General features: G+C 59.4%; 2 protein-coding genes across 2 annotated transcripts; both read left to right on the forward strand.

The window, feature by feature from the left end:
• Window positions 1–671: 671 nt before the first annotated feature.
• On the forward strand, window positions 672–2,367 carry HMX3 (H6 family homeobox 3). The gene is made up of 2 exons (XM_068549072.1): window positions 672–1,071; window positions 1,694–2,367. Exons 1-2 carry the CDS (start codon window positions 672–674, stop codon window positions 2,365–2,367), a joined length of 1,074 nt encoding a protein of 357 aa, XP_068405173.1.
• A 10,508-nt stretch (window positions 2,368–12,875) lies between these two features.
• Window positions 12,876–14,641, forward strand: HMX2 (H6 family homeobox 2). Its single transcript, XM_068549074.1, has 2 exons — window positions 12,876–13,143; window positions 14,085–14,641. Exons 1-2 carry the CDS (start codon window positions 12,876–12,878, stop codon window positions 14,639–14,641), a joined length of 825 nt encoding a protein of 274 aa, XP_068405175.1.
• Window positions 14,642–16,434: the final 1,793 nt, after the last annotated feature.

Here is a 16,434-nt window from a genome sequence, read left to right on the forward strand (position 1 = left end):
GGCCGGGGGCGCCGCCGGCTCAGCGTCCCTAGTTCGCCTCCTGCGCTCGCCGGAGCGCTCCGAGTGCCTCTTCAGCAGGAGCCAATATCCTTTTGTGCTAATAGGCTTGTCCTCATTTGCTGCCTAATTGGACTATATAAAGCCAATAATAGGCGGGCTCTTATAGCCCGAAGCCAAAGCGCCAAAATCCGAGGGAAGGCGAGGAGGGGGCAGTGGCGGAGGCGGCTGCGGGACCCGGGCTCGGCTGCGCCTTCGCCTGCCTAATCCCATTTGCCATTGTACGCGCCCAATCGCCGTATACTCCCCGCATTTAACTTGGATGACATTTTGATTTCATCATTAGCATCCGGCGCCGGATTGACGCAGCCCCAAGCCGGGGACTGCTCTAGCCGCCTCCTCCCCGGGAGCTGCAGCCGCCGCCTAGCCGCCTCGCTCCCTCGGTGCCGCTACGGGGCGGCTCCCCGCCCCTCAGCACCCCTCCCCCATGCGAGCCAGCCCCGGCCGGGTCCTCACCCCGCCCTCCTGCCGTTGGATTTGCGCCCGGGGCGGCCCCCGACTTTGCGCCCCGTAGTTGAGTTCCGTTTATGGTCTGATTTCCGGCGCCCGTCTGCTCGCCCGGCCGCCTGCCTGTCCCGTTCCCTCCCTCCCGGGGACCCGGAGGAGAGGGGACAATGCCGGAGCCCGGGCCGGACGACCCTGGCACCGCTAGCGCGCAGCCCCCGCCGCCGCCGCCCCCGCCTCCCGCGCCCAAGGAGTCCCCATTCTCCATCAAGAACCTGCTCAACGGAGACCACCACCGGCCGCCCCCTAAGCCGCAGCCGCCCCCACGGACGCTCTTCGCTCCGGCCTCGGCCGCCGCCGCCGCCGCCGCCGCCGCTGCCGCTGCGGCCAAGGGGGCCCTGGAGGGCGCCGCGGGCTTCGCGCTCTCGCAGGTGGGCGACCTGGCTTTCCCCCGCTTTGAGATCCCGGCGCAGAGGTTTGCCCTGCCCGCGCACTACCTGGAGCGCTCCCCGGCCTGGTGGTACCCCTACACCCTGACCCCCGCCGGCGGCCACCTCCCACGACCTGAAGGTACCGACCTCTCTTTGAACTTTCGTTGTCCTCCCTGCGCGCCTGTCCCAGCCCGGTCCGCGCTGCCTTCCACCGCAGCCCTGGGACCCCCGCACCCTCAAACGCGCCGTTTGGCCGGCTTCCTCCGTCCCCTGGCTTGCAACTCCTGCCCGCGCGCCCTGTTGCGCTGCTAGGGAATCCAATCCCACTTGGTGAGAAAAGAAATGGAGTTGGAGTCCGGGGCGCGGCGCTTCCCGGGAAGGTGGCCTCGGGCATGAATGGGGAGGCTTCAGGTGGCTGGGACTGGGGACCTGGCCTGGATGGAGGGAGTGACCCCGGCGGGCCCAAGCTGGAGGCGAATCTCCACGGGCCCCCGGCGAGGGAACTGAGGGAAAGAAAGGAACCGGCCGTGCTGCCCACTCCGGGTCTCCCTAGCCTCTCCTCGGGAGAAGGTTGGATGCCAGGATGTGGCGCCCCTCTTCTGCCCCAGCCGGGAAGGAGGAGGCCCGCGGGAATGGTGAGGCCTCGAGGCCTGGGGCCCAGAGGCCGGCGCGGGTTGAGCCTGCCGCTCCCAGGCGCCAGGCCTCGCTGAAGGCTGTGTCCGTGTGCGTGTGTGTGCGTCCGTCTGTCTGTCTCTCTCCAGCCTCGGAGAAGGCCCTGCTACGAGACTCCTCCCCCGCCTCGGGCACCGACCGCGACTCCCCGGAGCCGCTGCTTAAAGCCGACCCGGACCACAAGGAGCTGGACTCCAAGAGCCCGGACGAGATCATCCTGGAGGAGAGCGACTCGGAGGAAGGCAAGAAGGAGGGCGAGGCGGCGCCGGGCGCGGCCGGGGCGAGCGTGGGAGCGGCGGCGGCGACGCCGGGCGCCGAGGACTGGAAGAAGGGCGCAGAGAGCCCGGAGAAGAAGCCCGCGTGCCGCAAGAAGAAGACGCGCACGGTCTTCTCGCGCAGCCAGGTCTTCCAGCTCGAGTCCACCTTCGACATGAAGCGCTACCTGAGCAGCTCGGAGCGCGCCGGCCTGGCCGCGTCGCTGCACCTCACCGAGACGCAGGTCAAGATCTGGTTCCAGAACCGCCGCAACAAGTGGAAGCGGCAGCTGGCAGCCGAGCTGGAGGCGGCCAACCTGAGCCACGCCGCGGCGCAGCGCATCGTACGGGTGCCCATCCTCTATCACGAGAACTCGGCGGCCGAGGGCGCGGCGGCCGCGGCCGCGGGGGCCCCGGTGCCAGTCAGCCAGCCGCTGCTCACCTTCCCGCACCCCGTGTATTACTCTCACCCGGTGGTCTCGTCCGTGCCGCTGCTCCGGCCCGTCTGAGGCCCGAGAGGGGAGGAGGAGGGAGCGCCCGGCCCCCTTCCCAGACCCCAGAGGAGACTGGGCCGGGCCGGGGGCACAGAGACCTCCAGCGGCCTTCGGGAACCGGGGCTTCGGCGCGCGGCTCCGGCCTCCCCTCCCCTAATCGGTAGCGTTTTGTAAGTATTTGCAATGCATTTTCGTGCAATTCACCCCTAATGGATTTGAGGCGCTTCCCCTCTTACTTTTGGTTTTGGTTTATATTAAGAGAAAGCAGGAAAAAGACAAAATTCCCAGGTCAAATATTTCGGCTGAAAGCTTTTGCAAGATGTGCCACCCTCCCCCACCCCGCCCCCGCCCCCAGTTTGCATTGCGCTGTGGCTTTTTGGTTTTATTTTTATGGAAGGAAAGTAAGCGCAAATCCTGAACCCCTCTAATTGATTCATTTTCTATAGAACTATTTTCAGAAGTCGAGAGAGAGAGAGAGAGAGAGAGAAAGAGAGAGGGAAATTCACGTTGTAGTACTTTTATTTCTGGATTTCTGGGTGTGGTTCTTCCTTTCCACTCCCAAACAGATATTCCCCAGTTTTCAGAACCTGAGCAGCCTCTCATAAGAACCCCGACTCAGGCCACTTTTCTCTCCCCTGCAGAGGTCTGTCACAATTGACCTCTTCATCTGTCCTTTTTGGGACCGATGAATTCTCTAATTAAGTGTTTAAAGGGAAAAGACGAGGCAGCCCCAAATCAGACTTCTGATTATTGAAACAACTCCACATCTGGCCTGGTGTGGATGGTCTTATTTATTAGCAGCCTATATTTGGGGAATTTCATTTGTTGGTAAATTATTATTAATATTACCATTATTACTTTGTTCCCTATTTTGAGAGAATATTTCAATATTAAAAAAAAAACCTTATCTTTTATCCTCTCCACCTACCGTTTTGTTCTGCAGTAACTGTTGTACTTTTGACCTGTGCAATATTGAACAAACTTTCCTGAGATCCTGCTTCTTCCTCCACGGAGAGAAGCAGACGTCTTAAATGTATAATCCCGGCCATTCGTTTATGAGGAAGAAATTAAGAAGGGGAAAGGGGGGAAGGAAGGAAACAAGGATAGGTAGCAATGCTCAAAGGAGTAAGATAGGCATACTGGAGCGCTTTAAGTGAAGGACAATCAATTTAGGAGAATTTTAACTTATTTGATAAATGTACAGATTTCTTGTAAAGTTCACCCTCAACTCCTCAGGGCTCCTTGCTCTGCCACCCAATCTGTTTTCTTTCTGTCGGCTACACCTGTTGTTCTGCGATAGTTTGTCCCTCCCACCCATCTCCCTCACCTCTGCCCGGATTCAGTCGCTTTTTCAGAAAAAGAGGGAAAAAAATCACAAAATATTGTTACACTTAACGTTGTCGTGAAATGGAATTAATTAAAAAGAAAAGAAAAGCGAGGCATTTCCTGTTGCCAGAGTGTGTAACTTTGGACGATTTTCCCCAGAGCAGGTGTCTGCGAACTCTCTTCTGCCTCGCTCTCTGGCTGCCTCTGCAATGGCCGAGTCCGACCTGGACGCACATCCCTATAATCCAGGAGGCGGCGGAGACAGAGGCGGCTTTGTTCGCGACCAGATCCGCTCTCTCCCCAGTGCCGTACGCCTCTTGAAACGCCCTGTGAGCAAGGGAAGAATGCGGGGCGGAACGGGTGAGGACCCGGGCTTATCTAGTTCGCGGAATTGAGCGCAGCGACAGCCGCGAGCTCAGAGACCGCTGGTATTTCCGATCGCAGGGCGGCAGCCTCGCATTCCGTTCCCAGACCGCGGGGTCCTTTGGGAGCCGCGAGCTTTTGGGCAGAACATCCCTGAGCACTCACTGGGCCTGAGCGGGGTCGGCTCCGGCTGCCTCCAGGGTGGGGGGAGGGAAGAAGGGAGTGAACTTGGAGTTTAGCTGCGGTCCGAGGCAGATCGCGATGTCCAGCGGGGAGAGGCCAGGCTGCGAGCGGGCGACCCCGGGGAGGCCAGCCAGCCCTAGGGACGGCGGCTCCCAGCTCCGGGACAGGGAGGCCTCCGCAAGCCTGGAGCAACTGTGGCTCCCGGGGCGGCTCGGGTGTGGGCGCGGTCATGGTGTGTCCAGTGCCGGGGAGCAGAGACCACCCGACTGCGGCGGCGACAACCGAGAGGACTTTGCCTCCTCCCGGCCAGATCCTTTTCTGTGCACCGCGCCCAAAGCCTCACGGGCGCAGGGTTTCTCTGGGCCCTGTACCCCGATCCCGGCAGCCGCCGGGAAGTGCAGCGCTAGCGGTTCCCAAGCTCCTGCCGGGCGCCCGGCCTCCGCGCACCGGGTGGGCGGCCTGCCGAGCGCGGCGCTCCCGGAGCTGCTCGCGAGCGCGGGCCCCGAGGGCGGAAGCAGGTGCTTGGGCGCCCCTTGCCAACGCGGCGCGACTGCCTGCCCTAGGGCGTGGGGTCTGCACGCCCAGCTCCTGGCAGGGCGCGTTTGAAGCTGGGGAGCCGAGAAAGGGGAGATGGTGAAGATCCCTGTGAGCACACCGCGGGCGCGTCCGCTGGGGAGCGCCTGCACGCGCTCCCACTCCCTCTCCCTGAGCTTTACAGTTGCAGTTGCTCAAACCCAATCCACACGATTGATTCTTCTGCGGCTGAAACGTCAAGTATCGTTTCCTATGGATGGGAAACTGCCTCCAAATAAACTGGCATGTGTAGTTATGGCAAAATTTAGCCTGGACCTCAGTGAAGATGGATCTCCCTTTATTTTCCTCTGGTTTGGGATAAAAACGAGGGCATGTGTCACAAATGAAAAATAAACAGAAATTCGGGGTCCAAATATGTTGTTCCTTGTGTTACCTGCAAACACAGTGATGCCTTTTACTGTTGGCAATACTAACTGCAGGACAGGCCAATAACAGCTCATTAAAAATAATGTTGCAATAGCAGACACGTTCTTAGATTTTACAGCCAGAACACGATGTTATCAAACGCCAAGAAAATACTTCTTTATTTGTGTTTGGATTCTAGAAAATGGTTCTTGACTGACCTGGTCTTTACCAAGTCGAGAAATAACTGGTTCTCCACACGCACAGTTTGTTCTTTGTCCTGCTCCTGCAGTCTCCCTTTCCCTCCCTTTGAGGACCCCGTTGCCCTAGGCCGGTGAGTCCCTCCCAGGAGCCAAGGTGAAGCCCTGGGGGAGGAATGTGGTTCGGCTGTCGTCTGGGACTGGCGGTGATATGAACCTAGAAGCCTGCCCAGGCGGGAGACGTCTGCTTCGCTCCCCTCCCGTCGGCTGGGGGTCGTGGTATTTCTCACAATGCAAGAGACAGGGAGCACGGAAGCTGCTCTCCGAGCACGAAGCATCCTAGGCCCTACTGCAAGCCTTCGTGTCAGGAGAGGCCAAGACAGCACTTTGATGGAACTGTCACATCCCATCCCGAGAGCTAGCCTGGGGCCGTCTTCCCCCCACACAGAATGCTTCTCTAGGCGATGCCTCTGCAGGGATTGCCAGGAGCTTCCGGAACTGCTCAGCAGAAGGGGCTATGTGGCGGAGTGAGCGTACCTCCACTCAACTCCTCCAAGAAATCCCTAGGACACTGAGCCAACATCCCCGGTTTTGTCCTTTCATCTTCCCTCCCTTCAGATTGTGGAACCCAGCCTTCTCTCCTAGCCTAACTCCAGATCCTTCCCTATTGGCACCCCCAGTTAATCAAGCCAGTGCAATGGCAGCGGCTTCCTGGCTTAATCCTCCCTGCATCATCCAGACACGCATGCAAACAACATACAGGATACGCTCACCCTCAAGGATGATATGAAACACTCACTGCCCCCCCCCCCCGCTTCTGTTAGACCTCCTAACAGACACCATATCCAGGGGCTCCTAGGGCCCAACCTGTATATGTGTTTAGCATCACATATACATTGTGATCACATAGCATCACAGCAGCACAGACACAGCCAGGCACACTTTGTTCTGGGTGACCCTGGGCAGCTGGTTTTCTCTGATGGTCCCAGGCTAAGGCAAGCTGGGAAGAACCTTGTGGAAAGGATTGGGCAGGGAGCGAGGTGGTGCTCCTGCTTCTGGGGCATGAAGCTTGAAATCCTCTGGGCAGAGATGCCTCATGTTCCCTCGTCACAAGCCACCTGGGACAAACTATGGGAGCCGCCATCATCCCACTTCAGACCCCCATATACCTATGGGCCAGGACCTCACTCGGAGCCGGGGTCCTCACAGGGCTGGGCTTTGCGGCTCTGAGTGCCCGGGAGCGTCTGCGGGCCCTGGGAGACCAGAGAGCCAGCTCTCGAGCTGTTTCTGTTGGCAACACAGATGTATTTCTTTTATTTGGTGGTAAATAGAGCGGGTGTGTGTACATCAAACAAGAGCAAGACAGATATAAACTGCCCCACCCCCGCCACTGGGCCCTCATACTGAGCCAGGACGTCCCCTGGCACGCCAGAGCCCCAGAGTGCGCGCTGGAGGGTGGAGCGGGGAGAAGGAGGAGGAGGCACGAAGGTCGGTGGGATTCGCTTTCTCATCTGCAAGAGCACGCTGGGTCCGCCGCAGCCCGGGCGGTGGGAGCTGGGGTCAGAGCAGTGGGGGCCTAGAGGGCTGCACAGCCTTCAACCTTCGGGAGCTTTGGCGAGGGCTGCCTGGGCCCGGGCCAAGCACTCCAGCTTCTACTCCTCTGTGCGCGCGGGGCACCTGAACTTCCCTGGAAAGGCCCTGCGGGGACCGGAGACGTTGCAGAGCACCGCCCTGCCTGCCTCCAAGGCTCCATTTTGCCCCACCCCTCGCGCTTGTCCACGCCCCGAGTCCTGTGACCCATCCAGGAGGCTTCTTCCCCTCAGCGATCCAAACTTAGAACGCAAAGCGGCTAGGAAAAGACCACTCTACTGGGTCACCACGACGGGGTCAGGGTGCAAAAACCATGAGCCCCATAGAAATCCTCACTCGGGGTCCAGAGCACAGCCGGGGAAGCCCCTGGGACGTCGCCCGCCCAGGCACTTACACCGGGCCAGGCAGAGGCACTCCTCCACTCCTCCTCGCGGCTTCCCGCCCACTCTCTGCCCACCCCCTCCCGCCCAGCCTGCAGGCAGTCTCTGCCTTCTGGGTGCGAGCGATCCGCGCGTCTGGGCGTACGCATATCGCGGCGTGCACGCCTTTGTGTGCACATGCGCCCGTCTGGGTGTGCAGGGCGACTGTTGACCCTTTGGCTTCACAGATCGCCGGGGAGGGGTGCTGTGGGTGGATGGCGGAAGAGAGAAAAGGGCTGTAAAGATAAGTGGGCCTGCTATACTTTGGAGCCCTGCCTAGTGACTCGGACCCGGATCTTGAGTTGAGATTTCGGACGCGCCAGTTCCCGAGCTTGCTTCTCCTGCGGAAGTACCCTGGAGGCTTATCGGGTGGGGAGCCACAGCTTCTGGGGAATCCGGTCTCAGACAGCAGCGCAGCTGGGGGCCAGTTATCCGCCAGGGCTTTCTCCCCACCATTCTGCCTCCAGGATCCCGTAGCACTTCAACCGTGTGTCCGGGCAATTCCCGAGACAAGAGACAAGAGATGGCTGGAAGCAGCGTGCATCCTCGGACGGTTCCCAGGAGATGTGCCCTTGTACTCGCCCAGGTCCCTTCCTTGGCTGCTGCTCCCGGCGATGCGTCTTCGCGGCGAAACTGCCCCAAATCTCTGTCGCCCGGTTTCCAAAAGGATCCCTTCTGGTTGCAGTGGACGGAGAGGAAAAAGAGTTGGGGGAGAGGTGTAGAGCGAGCGAGCGAGAGCGACTCGCAACAGCGAGTTGCGCCCATCATTTAGTCAGGAGCGACGAGGCGTAGTCACCTGGTGTGCCTCACCGGAGGGCTAAAGTCTTAAAGAAATAGAAAGAATCCCCTTCTCTCGCGAGCTCCTTCGCCGCCCTCGCCCCCCTTGGTGATGGAGTGCACGCATCAGATTTTCATCAAAGTTCTATTAAGTGAAACATAGGTTGCAGGGCACCCTTTGATTGAAACAGTTTAAATTTTAATTGTGTTTTTAATTTGACATATAGTTGCAGAAAGGAATGACACTGCGTCGCCAAGGGGCGGTCGATTTTCTTAATTTCTCCCAGAGGAATTGATGAGTCTATCAGGCCACTAGATTGGAAACCCATTAAAGCTCTCTGGTTAGGCTGTTAATTGGAACTTGATGGATGTGGGGATGGGGGTGTTGGGACTCGGCTATGCTGATCCAATCTTCACGACTTTCTGTTTTCCAATAAATTACACAATTCATTTTCCAGCCGCAGATTACATAAATTGTACACCTCTGGGGCTCTCTTTTTCAAACAGGGAGCCCTTTTCCCCAAAAGCCTATTGCGAGATGTCATTTGCACCAAAGAACGAACAGCAGAGGCCCTTGAATGAAAATCGAAACATAATCAACGTTTATACTTAGAAAATTTATTGAGATCATTTTCTCTGGTATTTCCTTATTTTAAAGTTTGGACGTGCCATATATCATAATCCACTCGCGTAAAGGGGGGTTCAGACTGTGTTTAATATTTATCGAAGCTTGATTCCAAGATCAAACTTGTTTATGACTTCATCTGTCATTTCAGAGGGAGCCTTCTTCTACTATTACCCGGCTCAGCCAGCCTATTTCCCAACTGCCGCAGAGAAGAGAGGATCAATTTTTATTAGGCTCCTCGGCAAGTTTGCTCTGGGCCGCTTTAATATTGAGCAGTGGCATAATCTCGGGACCTAAACTTTAAGCGTCCTTTCAGTCTCGGAAAGTTTATCATTCCTTGGAACCCGTTTATGCCTAATTCCTAGGAAGGGTGGGGGGCAGCCCGAAGATGATGAGGGGCTTTCCTCCTGGGTAGGGGCTGTTAATCTGACTGGAGTAGGGCGGGGCGCAGCTAGCCAGAGGCTTGGAGGGTGGGGTGGGAGGTGAGACTGAGTTGAAGAATTGCCACACTTGAGGGCAGAGAGATGGGGTGTCTGTGGGTGGCGGTTCCTGAAGCTTCAGGTTCCTGGGAGTGTGTTTGGCAGCTGCGTTGAGCTCAGGAGAGGGCGTGTGGGCCTCTGCACTCGCCGTGAAGTCTTGGGGACCGCCCCCCCAAATGCCCTAAAGGGATGGCGGGAAGATCGTGTCTTGGCCCTCTGGCCCCTGCCGTGGGACTGCTGTCTGCCCGAGGTGGGGGAGTCCCTGCAGGTGCCCAGTTGAAGAGACTGGAGGAGAGGGGAGTCTCCGCCACAGCCTCCCTGCTGCCTCCGTCCTGCGCCACCAGCACCACTTCCCCGGCTCAGTTCAGAGTGTGTCAGTGTGAGGCACACACTAGTCGGGGCTCAGTGAACGTTTGCTGACTGTGTGTGACTGCGAAAGCGTTTATGCAAGCGCGTGCGTGAGGCTTCAGGCGTTCGCGTCTGAAGGTGCACAGAGTGTCAGGGTGGAGGAGGAGGGCGCACAGCACTTGGTTGTAGCGCGACGCTGTGTAGACGAGACCGTCAGAGGGAGAGGGAGTAGCAAGCAGGCGGAGAACGAGGCCAGATGGTTCCTTTTGACTTCCCTCCCAAACTAGCCCGCGGAGGCGGGTGGTGGCCTTTGTGGGGTAGCGAGGCCGCATGGTTTCTTATAGTCCTCAAGCCAGGCTGCACAGGTCAGCTCCCCAGTCCCTCGCCGTTCCCCGGTCTGAGAGCTGCTTCTCCGAGGCCCACCCCGGAGGCCCAGCTGCTGCCTCACTTGGTCACTGCTCTGGCCGAGGCCAACCCTGTGGGCCCTTGACTCCACCCAAACATCTGCCCCCGCGGTCCCGAGATGGCGGGGGTCCTCACAGTCTACCCCGCAGCCACTCCCAAGCTCAAGGCCAATGCATGCCCCGCCCCTCGCCCCTTCCAAAGAGTCAGGTATTGGCAGTGGAACAACCTCGGGCTTCAATCTTGCTTACTCTGCTTGGGCTGTTTTTTTTTTTTTTTTTTTTTCCTGAGCCTCAGTTTCTCTGCCTGTACATTGCGGGGCGGGGTACAGATCTGCACCACAGGTTTGCTGTGAGGATTAAAGTGAATGATGGTAGGATGCTCTCAGAATATTCCAGGTTGCCGGCACCAAGTATTTGCTAGCTCAGAAGTGTTCAACCAATGCCCTGCCTCTACCCCAAATCCTCTTTCGTCCCCAGTGGAGGGCAAGCTCAGCTCCTCCGGTCCGCCAATTTCCCGCCGGGTGGCTTCAGCCCGGGCCGGGAGACAGCACCCACTCAGGGTGCTTGCGGGAGGCGGAGAGGTCGCAGGCGGGTGAGAGTCGGCTGTTTGTTTTCAGGATGCGCCCTTCTACCCCCCAACCGTGCGGGAGCGCGCGGGACGGGCTGTGACGTGGCCCGGGAGCCTGCGCCGCGGCCCCGCACAGGGGGACGCACAGATTGTATTTCAGCACCGGGTCCTTCCGGGTTAATGAGCTGACACCATGATTAAAGCTGACCATTTGTAATGTGTCTCGACCCCGCCGCCGAGCCCTGAAGAGGTTAATGCGGTGACGGAGGCCGGCACCTGCCCCTCGCGGGCCTCCCGGGCCGTGGCGCACAGCCTCTGCCCCTCCCCCCCCGCCCCTTTGCCTGCCTCTGCCCCGGTTGCGCCGCCGACTCCTAATCAATTAGCCCATTAACGAGCCCTTGGAGGAGTTAAGTAGGGAGAGGTTCTGTCACGGGTAAGGCTGCAGTCGGTAACTCACCGCGGCTAATGATATTATAAGCGCTTTGCTCAATAACCCGGGCGCGGCGCGGGCGAGGAGGGAACTGCACCGTCATGGTGCAGCGTCTGGACATTTGTAGGGACTGATTCCAGAGTCTCCTCTCACCCTTGGCTGTATTTGGGGGGCACCCTAGGGTCAGGGCTCCCGGGATCATTTGGTCGAGCGGTCTCGAGGCTTCAGACCCAGAGGGTGGGGTTGTCTGAGCGCCTCGGAGCCTTGCTTCCGCCTTTGGTTCCTCGACGCTTGTATAGACAGCTGTGCCCCCGAAACATTTTGCCTGCGCCGGACTGGTTCCACATCCTGTACCAGCTGATCTGGGAATTAAAAGAACAAGAGTCAGGGCTTTGAGGGGGCCGTGAGGGTGACGTAGGGAAATATGGTTAATTGAGCGCCCACCGCAAGCTGTGCTCAGAGTTAGGCGCTTTGACCTCATACGGCTTCTGCGAGGTAATCGTTGCTTCTCTCCCCAATCTTAGGAATGAGGAAACCGAGGCTCAGAAAGTTTACGTATCCTGTCCAAGGTCACCCAGCCATTTGAATACACTTTGTCTAATTCTAAAGCCACGTCGCTCTCCTCACCTCCTTCTCTCCTTTCCTGGAGCGAAGCGCTTCTCTTTTTGCAGCAATTCCCTCACCTCCAATATTTGCCTAAAAGTGAGAGTCACTTATGGAACAGGAGGCCGAGCTCTGGGCTGTTTACAAAGGTTTACAGAGGACCTACTATGAGCTCCTAGTGATTCTAGGCTTTCCGGTGCTTTTTCATTCCTACCTAAGGCCATCCTCGAAACAGGTGAAGGGGAGATATTAACGAGAAGTTCATATCACCTATGAGGGCAGTGAGGCTCCGACTGGGACTTCACTTGTCCAAGTTCACGCAGCATGGAAATGAGGGTGCTGGGACTTGAACCCGGATCTCTTGAAACAAGATCTAGGGCTTCCCTCCCCCACCCCCAACGATCTTGCAGCCCCGTTGGGCCTGTGACAGGGGTGGGGTCTGTAGGCGGGGAAGGGCACAAGTTGTCTGCTCCCAGGCCTCCCCGTTAAGCTCCCGGAAAGAGCATCAGTTCCTATGCACACGCTCCTAAATCCCACGCCCCCCCCCCCCCCCCCCCCGCCTCCCGCGCCGGGCGCAGCGGTCTGCGGGGTGCCAGCCCTGCTTGCCTGCCCAGGCGAGAAGGAGTGAGTTTGGGGAGGGTCGTGGAACAGCCTGTGAGCCCCTCTGAGGGTGCGAGGACCCGTCGCCTATGGGAGGCGTCGGGTCACTCCAGCTGAGCCCCGAACTGCCCCTACCTCTCGAGAGGGCAGGGGTCCGAGCGATCAGTGTCGCCAAACAGGGTAGGAACTTGGGCTGGAATCTATGTTGCTTTCGGTCCAGGCTGGTTGGACACAGCAGATGCCCGCCCGGCTCTTTGCGCGCCCCGGGGAGCACAGGCGCTGCGTGCGGGGCCTGGGCTTTTTTGAAATTTTCCGGGGCCGCTCGGCGGCGCTGCGATTGGCCGCGTCTAAGTAACCTCTATGCAAATGAGGCCGCGCCACCTCTGCGCCGCCGGGGACCCGGCGAGCTGGCGGGCAAGGAAGGGGCATTCGCGCCGGGGCTGGGCGGCCGCACCTAAAGCCGGGCGGGCACGGACCCCAGCGCAGCCGTCCGGTGCCCGCGTGTCCCCCGCGCGGAGGGGACGCCTCGCCAGCTTCGCCGCCCCCTCCCCCTGGCTCCCCTCCCCCCTCCCCCCCCCCCTCCGCCTGCCTGCTTGCCTGCCTGCACCACCTTCCACCCAGATCATCTCTAAAGGGAGTTCTTGGTTTCCTCCGATTTCTTATGAACCCAGGATGGGAAGCAAGGAAGATGCGGGCAAGGGGTGTCCGGCGGCCGGCGGCGTCTCCAGCTTCACCATTCAGTCCATCCTGGGCGGGGGCCCCTCGGAGGCGCCACGGGAGCCCGCCGGCTGGCCGACCAGGAAGCGCAGCCTGTCCGTGTCCTCGGAGGAGGAGGAGCCGGACGACGGCTGGAAGGCACCCGCCTGCTTCTGCCCAGACCCGCACGGCCCCAAGGAGTCCGGCCCCAAGCACCACCCCCCCATCCCCTTTCCTTGCCTGGGTAAGGATCGCACGCCCCCGGGTCAGCAGCGAGCAAGCTCTAGGGGAGGGAAGCTGTGCGGGGGCTCTCGCGTCGGCCCCCCCTCCCCTGGCCAGAGCCGCGGCCGCGCGGGGTCCAGCGCCGAGGGGAGGAGACGCGCGCTCGGTGCTGACTCCTCCGCCCGGCGGGCGCTCGGGAAGAAACCGGGAACACAGATGTCGCGCGGCGCGGTTTTGGGGAAGGTTGGGCTGGAGGGAGAGTGTACCATAGGGGGTTGGGCACAGGGCCTGCCGCACGCATGGCTGTGCCCTCAATATCCCCTTTGCACATCGTATACTTTCTGCACCCGAGGTCTGGAAGTCGGATCTGAGCGGTCGGTCCGTCTCTACCGCAATCTCTTTCAGCGTCTTTTTCTTCTCTCTCTCTTCCGCTCTCTCGACCTCTGCCTCTCCCTCTCTCTCTCCTTCTCCTCGGAATGATTAGCACTCAAAGATGATTGACAATGGTGCCTTTCGTAGATGGTTCCTCTTTACAACATCTGACCAAGGGGAGCCCCGCGTTAGTCCTTAGCGTGATTTCAGAACAAACGGCCTGTGAAATGATGCCACACTATAAAGCTCAGGGAACTCTTCCAGTTCAGTTATTACAAGGCAAAATCATCTTTTAAAATGATGCTAATGTCCCCCCTCCAGATCTCCTCCCCCTGTTGCCACACGTCCTTTCACGGCGCTGGGAGCACAGAGACCCCAGACTCGAAGTAGCTGGATCCCTGTCCTGTTGCTTTTCAAAAGCCGGGTGCCGGGCTTTGGGTTTCAGCGAGAGGGAGAGAAGAGGATGGGGGTGGGACCAAGGAAGATGGGACCAAGGCTGCAGGCGCCTGCCAACCCCCTGGTTCCGGCGAGAGCTGGGGGTCTTTGAGGCTTCCCAACTCCATGGCCTTCCTCTTTGTTCTCACTCCCCAGGCACCCCCAAGGGCAGCGGAGGCGCGGGGCCGGCGAGCTCGGAGCGCACGCCTTTCCTTTCTTCTTCGCACCCAGACTTTAAGGAAGAGAAAGAGAGGCTCTTGCCCGCGGGCTCGCCGTCGCCGGGGCCCGAGCGGCCGCGGGACGGCGGCGGCGCCGAGAGGCAGGCGGGCGCGGCCAAGAAGAAGACGCGCACGGTCTTCTCGCGCAGCCAGGTGTACCAGCTCGAGTCCACCTTCGACATGAAGCGCTACCTGAGCAGCTCGGAGCGCGCCTGCCTTGCCTCCAGCCTGCAGCTCACCGAGACCCAGGTCAAGACTTGGTTCCAGAACCGCCGCAACAAGTGGAAGCGGCAGCTCTCCGCGGAGCTAGAGGCGGCCAACATGGCGCACGCGTCGGCGCAGACTCTGGTGGGAATGCCGCTGGTGTTCCGGGACAGCTCGCTGCTGCGCGTGCCGGTGCCGCGCTCGCTCGCCTTCCCCGCGCCGCTCTACTACCCGGGCAGCAACCTCTCGGCCTTACCGCTCTACAACTTCTACAGCAAGCTCGACTACTGAGCGGCCCGCCGGCCCCGCGCCGCCCGCCAGCCTGGCGCGGGCTGCCCCCGCTCCGGAGCAGGGCGGCGCGTTTCCAGAAATATTACGAGATACACCATGTGTATTCGTTACCTCTTATTTATGGCCTCTGCCCTACTTTTTGTTTTGATTGTTTCTGGTATTTATCGGCATTCCTCCAGCCAGATCATCTGCTTTCTACCCCAAACAAACCAATACGTTTTGAAAACCATGTTCGAGGGGATGTTCTACGGTGGTGGTGGGAAAGGGAGTTTCGGCCAGATCGACATTGATCGGTAGGAAAAAAAATCAGAAAAACACCAGACCAGGTACATTCTTCTCCCCATATATACACCTGTATATATGCACACGCACACACGGCTGGCCGAGCCAGCCCTTGGGGGCTTTGAACAATGATCTCGACTCCTCTTTTCGTTTCCCTTGTCCCGAGGATGGGTAGGGGCGAAAGGGGGGGTAGATTTCAGATCTGTAAATATTTTTAAAAAGAAAAAAATAAAACATTTTAAGCATCGTTGCTAACTTTGGTGGAATCGATTGTCCGGTGTGCTAACGCGCAGGTTTTCTCGCTTTTCCGTGGAAGAGCTTGCAGGCGGGCGTCAGAAGAGGTCGGGCTCGCCCCACGTGGAAGGTGGGGCGGGGGGGTCAGAGGTTAAAGGTTGGGACCTTGGCCCCGCCGAGGCGGCACGTGGGCTGGAGGCGCACCCCTTTCCACTAGCTGGTGCCCGTAGTCTCCGCGCGGCGGAGGCTCACCTCGGCGGGAATCCAGCTCCGGAGCCCGCGCGGAGAGGTACAGATGGGGGGCGGCAGGCTTCACTGCCGAAGCGGTTGCCTCCTGGAACGAGCTTCTTTCCAGCCCTGGGAGCGCCTCGGGGTTGGCGGCAGCAGGGCGTCGTGCGACGTGGTCCAACCTGTGACAGGAGCCTCCTCTCCGAGGGCACAGGGCAGGTGGGGCGGCGCTGCCTGGATCAGGTATAGAGCCCGGTTTGCTCGTCCCCCAGCCTGGCGCGACAGGCTTCCAGCCGCTCACGGTTCCCGAGCCGCGCGGTGCGGGAACAGGGCGCGGAAAGGCAGCACTTCGGCTGAGGAGGGATGAGGCCCGAGACTAGGCAAAGAAAGCGCGGGAGGCAAAGACTCCTCCCCACACTGTTTTGTTGTTGTTGTTGTTTATAGTTTGCATTGTGCGTGGCTAAGGGGCCGGGTCGCGGGCAAGCACGTGGCAGCGGGCACTGAATGGAACCCTGGCGCGCGGTTTGCGCGCCCACGGACCTCGGCGCCCCAGCACCTGCTGCCTCACCTTGGCTGGGCGGGCGCGGCACCGAGAGGACAGACGCGCGCCGAGTGTCATGCAAATCGCAGTCTCGCAGTGTTAGATCGCAGCCACCTGTTCCTTGTAAAACGTCAGAAAAAAAAAAAATTGCCTGAGCTTTGAGGATGCTGATGGTTCGGTGTCACGTGGGGCGAGCTCCCGGGTCCTCCTGCCTCCAGCCCCGGGCTACTCCTTAGCCGCTGCAAAGGTGCCGGGAGTCGGCAGCGCGGAGCCCGGATCCCATCCTCTAGTAGGGGAATATTTGCGTGACAGACCTGTCTCTCTGAGCCGAGAGGCATCGAAATTATCTGCATTTTATGAAAGTATGTAGGATATCTGTTACCCGTCTATGTGACCCGCAGTGTCATGTCTGAAATGCCTGGTGTCTTGTCCATTTGTGAGGTCATATTTTTTAATGTTAGATTTCATAAAATTCAAGAACACATGTGCCAATGCTGTTAGGTCAATT

Source organism: Eschrichtius robustus, chromosome 7 (assembly GCF_028021215.1).
Source record: "Eschrichtius robustus isolate mEscRob2 chromosome 7, mEscRob2.pri, whole genome shotgun sequence".
NCBI classification, from domain to species: Eukaryota; Metazoa; Chordata; class Mammalia; order Artiodactyla; family Eschrichtiidae; genus Eschrichtius; species Eschrichtius robustus.

Coding starts and splice junctions, on each gene's coding strand:
- HMX3 (XM_068549072.1), top strand. CDS start 672: ATGCCGGAGCCCGGGCCGGACGACCCTGGCACCGCTAGCGCGCAGCCC. Junction 1,072..1,693: donor CCACCTCCCACGACCTGAAG/GTACCGACCTCT, acceptor GTCTCTCTCCAG/CCTCGGAGAAGGCCCTGCTA.
- HMX2 (XM_068549074.1), top strand. CDS start 12,876: ATGGGAAGCAAGGAAGATGCGGGCAAGGGGTGTCCGGCGGCCGGCGGC. Junction 13,144..14,084: donor CATCCCCTTTCCTTGCCTGG/GTAAGGATCGCA, acceptor CTCACTCCCCAG/GCACCCCCAAGGGCAGCGGA.